This window comes from Lolium perenne, chromosome 1 (assembly GCF_019359855.2).
Source record: "Lolium perenne isolate Kyuss_39 chromosome 1, Kyuss_2.0, whole genome shotgun sequence".
In the NCBI taxonomy this organism is placed as follows: domain Eukaryota; kingdom Viridiplantae; phylum Streptophyta; class Magnoliopsida; order Poales; family Poaceae; genus Lolium; species Lolium perenne.
This window is the reverse complement of record NC_067244.2, coordinates 233,812,085-233,817,747: the sequence shown is the minus strand read 5'-3', so window position 1 is coordinate 233,817,747 and position 5,663 is coordinate 233,812,085. Positions and strand designations below refer to the sequence as shown.

General features: G+C 56.6%; 1 protein-coding gene across 1 annotated transcript; it reads left to right on the top strand.

The window, feature by feature from the left end:
- The first annotated feature begins 536 nt into the window (after window positions 1-536).
- On the top strand, window positions 537-2,153 carry LOC127326052 (uncharacterized). Its single transcript, XM_051352882.2, has one exon. The coding sequence runs from the start codon at window positions 631-633 to the stop codon at window positions 2,002-2,004; it is 1,374 nt and encodes a 457-aa protein (XP_051208842.1). The 5' UTR covers window positions 537-630; the 3' UTR covers window positions 2,005-2,153.
- Window positions 2,154-5,663: the final 3,510 nt, after the last annotated feature.

Sequence of the window (5,663 nt, the reverse complement as noted above, 5' to 3'; positions counted from 1 at the left end):
TCTCCACCACCACCCGCGGCACCGGTGTATGTTCCGTCGCTTGCGTACTGGCCATGGCTGGTACCGGAGCTCGTCGTGATCGACATCGACGATGACGCCCAATAGGCGCAGCCGTTCTTAGGGTTTAGGGTTTTTTTTTCCTTTCTTTTACTATGTAAATTATGTTTTTATGTTGAAAAAATGCAAAGGCATCATACCGCTGGAGCAATCCCGACGCAAATGAACGCACCGTCGATTTCAATCATTTCAATTGACGCAAAAGAACCGTGCGAATATTTTAGAGGTTCCAAATGCGTCCTCCAATCGAGATGCCTCCGGGTCCCGGTCGATCAAAAGGAGGAAATGAGGAATGAGTCGGTGGCGACACCGATGATAACAGTGGAATTCCCCGGCACCGCACGCACGCGCATGCGCACACTGTGTTTTCTCCTGGCTCTTTCTGAATTCTGTACGGGCAGCAAGGTCCCAGTCCCGTCACTTCAGTCTCCAGCTGCCCCCACCGTCCTCACTCCGCCACCCAATAAACGTCTCTGAACTCTGAGCTCAACTGAGCGCATCGACGTTCGACGACGTCAAAAGGCCAAACCCCACGAGAGCCCCGCAGCAGCAGCCACACGTACCAGAGCCGCCATGCCAGCCACCGTCGCCCTCCTCCTGTCCCTCATCTCCGTGGCCGCCGCGGCCATGGACCCCGCCGAGCGCGAAGCCTTGCTGCGCGTGATGGAGGCCGTCTCCTCCGACCGCGACTGGCGCTCCTCCTCCGGCCCCGACCCCTGCGCCTCCCCCTGGCCCGGCCTCGAGTGCAAGCCGGACCCCTCCTCCGCCGCGCGCCTCATGCACGTCACGCGCCTCGACTTCGGCGTGCCGCCCAACCCGGCCTGCAAGCCCTCCGCCGCCTTCCCCTCCCACGCATTCTCCTCCGCGCTGCCCCACCTCCAGTCCCTCTTCCTCGTCGACTGCTTCAACAACCCCTCCACCCCGACCCGCCTCACCCTGCCGCCCGCCGCCAACCTCTCCGCCTCCCGCCTGCAGCAGCTCAGCATCCGCTCCAACCCCTCCCTCTCCGGCACGCTCCCGCCGCAGCTCGCCGCCCTCCGCTCCCTCCAGGTGCTCACCGTCGCCCAGAACCCGCTCGTCCGAGGCGAGGTCCCGCGCGGCATCGGCGAGCTCGAGAACCTCATCCACCTCGATCTCAGCTACAACTCCCTCACGGGCCCCATCCCGGCCCGCGTCGGCGACCTGCGCAGCCTCGCGGGCCTCGACCTCAGCTACAACTCCTTCTCGGGCCCCATCCCGCGCGAGCTCGGCGGGCTCGCGCAGCTCCAGAAGCTCGACCTCAGCTCCAACAACCTCACCGGCGCCGTCCCGCCCGCCCTCGCGGGACTCAGGTCCCTCACCTTCCTCGCCCTCAGCAACAACGGGCTCAGCGGCCGCCTGCCCGCCGGCCTCGCGGGGCTCCGGGATCTGCAGTACCTCATCATGGAGAACAACCCGATGGGCGTGCCGCTGCCACCCGAGCTGGGCGCCATCGCGCGCCTGCAGGAGCTCCGCCTCGCCAACTCCGGCTACTCGGGGTCCATCCCGGAGACGTTCGGCCAGCTGGCCAGCCTCACCACGCTGTCGCTGCAGAACAACAACCTGACCGGCAGGATCCCCGCGGGGCTCAGCCGGCTGAAGCGCATGTACCACCTCAACCTCAGCAAGAACGGGCTCGACGGCGCCGTGCCCTTCGACGGCGCCTTCCTCAGGCGCCTCGGCCGCAACCTCGACCTCAGCGGCAACCCGGGCCTGTGCGTCGACGACGACCGGGCCGTCGTCAAGGACGTCGGCGTCGGATCCTGCCGTGGTGGCAACGGCAACGGCTACGACGACGACACCTCCTCCGCAACGGCCGTCGTCAGAGCGACGACCAGGGGAGATGTCATAAGGAGCCATGACGACGCCCCCTGGTTCGCCCTGCTCAGGCCATCGGCCTCCGTGCTGCTCTGCTGCCTCTTGCTCTGATGATTGTTTCGTCTCTCGCGTAATTGCGGCACTAATTGATCACTCTCTGTATGTAATTGTGCCACTGATGCGGCTTTGTATGTCGTCGCGCTCACGCTGCACGGGCTCGTGATCGTGGGCCCATTACGCGCATGGATTTTTTGGCTTGTTGGGCCGGGGCCCAGCGGTCAACGAAAGCGCCGGGGACTGGAGTGCTAATAATGCTGTCGTCCCGCCTTCAAACTCCGGTTGTGTGCTCTACTGTAGGTGTGGAGCCGATCGAGCTGGTCATGCTTGAGCCCAGCTGCAATTCTCGCTGTAGCACTTAGAGCATCTTCGACAACGCGCTAAAAGCCCCCCGCGGCAAAAGAACCGTCGGTTTGCCGCGCGCGGGTGCTGCCGCGCTGCTCCAGCGGAGGCGGAAAAAAGGCGCGCGCGCTAAAAATTTTGCCGCCCGCGCGCTTTCGCGCTATCCCGCGCGGGAAACTTGTCGCGTGCGCTGCCGCGCGCGCTATAAACACGCCACGCGCGAACGCGTCCAACTGCCACTTCCTCCACGCGTCTGTCTCCCTCCTCGCCTCTCTCCCTCCCGTGCCGCTCCACCTCCGGCCGCTCCGCCTCCGACCGCGCCACCTCCGCGAGATGCCTCCGCGCCGCCGCCCCTCCTCCGGCTACCACGGTGTCCGGGCGCGGCCGAGCGGCCGGTTCGACGCGGAAATCCGCTCCGGCGAGGAGCGGATCCGCCTCGGCACGTTCGACACCGCGCACAAGTAGTTTATTTTAGTATTTTCGTTTAAATGTCGCATTGTATCGTTGCACTTTTAAAATATATTCGTATTTTCGATCATATTTTCATAGTTTGTTTGATGAATTTTCAAAAAAAAAAGATCGGATTAGCAGTTTGTGACGCGCGCGCTGCAAAATAGAGCCTCTGCCGGAGGTGCGTTTTTCGCACACCAACGTGCGCTGCAAAATAGAGCCTCTGCTGGAGGCAAATTCGCTATGCCACGCGCCAGCGGTATACAGCGCGCCCAATCGCCGGTATAGCGCTCCGCGATTTAGCGCGCTGTTGGAGATGCTCTTATACTCGCTCTGGCTTTATGCTTGCCACTCAAGGATACGAGAGATGGTGGATCATGCACAAATGTCAAAACGATTCATTGCTACTCAATATTCAGATGCTGTACATCAGATTCCACAGAACTTTCAATTTGAAATCTCTACCCTACCACGTCATCTTCAACTTGTTCCTTTGTAGTCACGGTTCATTAATTAATTAGCACGATTTGATACTCGCGGAACCTGGAAAAAATATGCATAGGTTAAATTGGATTCATCAATCTTTTGGACCCTCGCCTAAATTAGCATTCAACATTTATTGCCTTGATTTATTTTTAAACCAACATGAGAGCATTTGAATATGCGACAACTAATATAGAACAGAAGATGAGACACCAGAAATTCTCCCCAAATAGGGATCAGACTCTGGCGCGCGGTGCCACAATGCTAACCACCCGAGCATAGTCCTCGCCCTAATGCTTTTTTTTGGTGTGATGATCTTGTCCGTGACTACAACAATGATTTTAGCAACTCTTTCCATTCTCTAATGAAAAACCTTTTAGATATTTTTAAACCGAGTAGATATCTTTATCTCTATCTCTACTATTTAAAAAGAACGACGTTCCTCTTTTCTTCCGGTCGTAGGTTCCATCAAGCATATTTTTAATAAGACCATTCTGCTCTTCCACCAAACCACATGATTTCAGTCACTTTCCAATTAAACCGACACCCAAATTCGCACATCTGGTCAACATCCGGGCCATCCAATTTTATCTCAAAGACTCCAAATTAGTTAACAATATAACTTACCTACCAAAGAGCCTCCACAATGATTTGGAGTCCTGAGCCGTCCGACCAGACCATCTAACGGTCGAAAACAATGCTGCTATTCCCAAACTGGCGTAACAGAGCGTTACCGAGGCCTTTTTCATTGGAGGGCTGCTACTCTCCGTGCCGACTCTGGCCATACCAGATTTCTTGGGCCCAGAAACGTTAAAACGGCCTTATTTCTTGGTCCATGGCGTTGAAACATTCTGTCGTCCCGTAATGGTCAACCTAGGGGGCGGTTTGTAAAGAACCAAAAAAACCCTAAATAGATTTTTTTTCTCCGCTGCTTGTTTTTTCGCGTCGTTCCAATTTCATCATGGCATCATGCATCATATTATTCATGTTTTAACGAAATAAAACTATTTCTATAAACCCTAATTAGTTTCTTTTCCCTTTCTTATGGTTTATTTAATAAACCTCCCTTCTATGTTTCTTTTCGCAAAACCTAAACTCCCAAACTATATAATAAATACAACTATTTTCAAAAGTTTTCAAATATCCAAATAAAGCCGACCTTGCTCTGAATTGTTTTTCAAATGTTTCAAACCAGTTTTCAAAATCAAATAAAAACAGAAAAAAACCCTAACCCGGCCATTTCCCTCTTCATGGCCTTTTTCCACTTTCCTACCTGTAGGAGCCCAACCCATCCAACCCACCGCTCTCTCCCTTGCTCGGCCCAGCCCACCAGGACGCTTACCCCTTCAAGCCAGGAGAAATATCCCCCTCATCCTCGTCACGCGCAGCGCCAACGACAGCACGAGAGGAGCGTGCTCGCTGCCGGCGTCGTGGTCCTTCCTCTCCCCTGCTTTATCCCTGGAGCCAGCCAACCACTCCCTCTCCTTTTCTCCTCCTCGCACACGTCTCTCCTCGCCCCCTTTTCTTCTTCTTCTGCAAGCAAATGAGAAGGAGAGAAAACCCCATCGCCGCCGTCCCTGCCTCACCGTCGTTCTGCCGCCTCTGTCCACCCCAACCTACGCCACCGCCACCGTTCGATGCGCCTCGTCGATGAGCATCTCCTGGTGCGAGGAATCTTCCCGGGAGCGCCTAAATCGCTGCTGGCGTCTGCATCTTCTCCGCCACCGACGACCGCACCTTCGGCCATGGCGACGCCACCGCCTCCTCCTTCCTCCGCTGTGGCCTCCTGCGCGTTTTGGGTAACCTCCTCGTTCCTCTGGACCCCTTCGGCGCCTTCCTCCCCACTGGTTTGCTTCCTCCCGATGGTGACCACCGTCGTTCGCTGCAGAACCTCGTCGGTGACCAAGCTTTGGTGACCGCCCGCTCTCGGCGCCACCCCTCCTCGACTCGCCGCAACAATGCGCACCTCCGATGCCTCCTCGCTTGTCCCGGCTCGCTCCACAACCTCGAGGCCGTGCTCGACTTCCTCTGCATTCGCACAGATGCAGCGTGCCTCTGCTTCATCCCCATCGCCCCCGACGGCCTTCGGCCCCATCCATTCCATGTCGACCACCCCGGTGAGCGCCGCGCCCAAGTCCATCCTCTTTTCTTTGCTCTTCCACCGCCCGCTGTTGGTCACCGACGCCGTTTCTCTTCGCCGCGCGGGTGTACAGGTTCAGTTTCATCAGAAAGAACCAGCGCACAAGGTTGCCACGTTGGCACCACGTTGGCGTTGTGGGTCCCAACCATCAGCGACCGTGTCTAGCAGCACCCAGGGTGAGAAACCCCCAACCCAGATCTACATTTTTTGCAATCTAGTCCCTGCATGTATCAATTCGTCAACCCGCGGTCCTCTTTCCTGTCTCTCTTTTGACTTTTGATAACCCCCTAAATCTTTT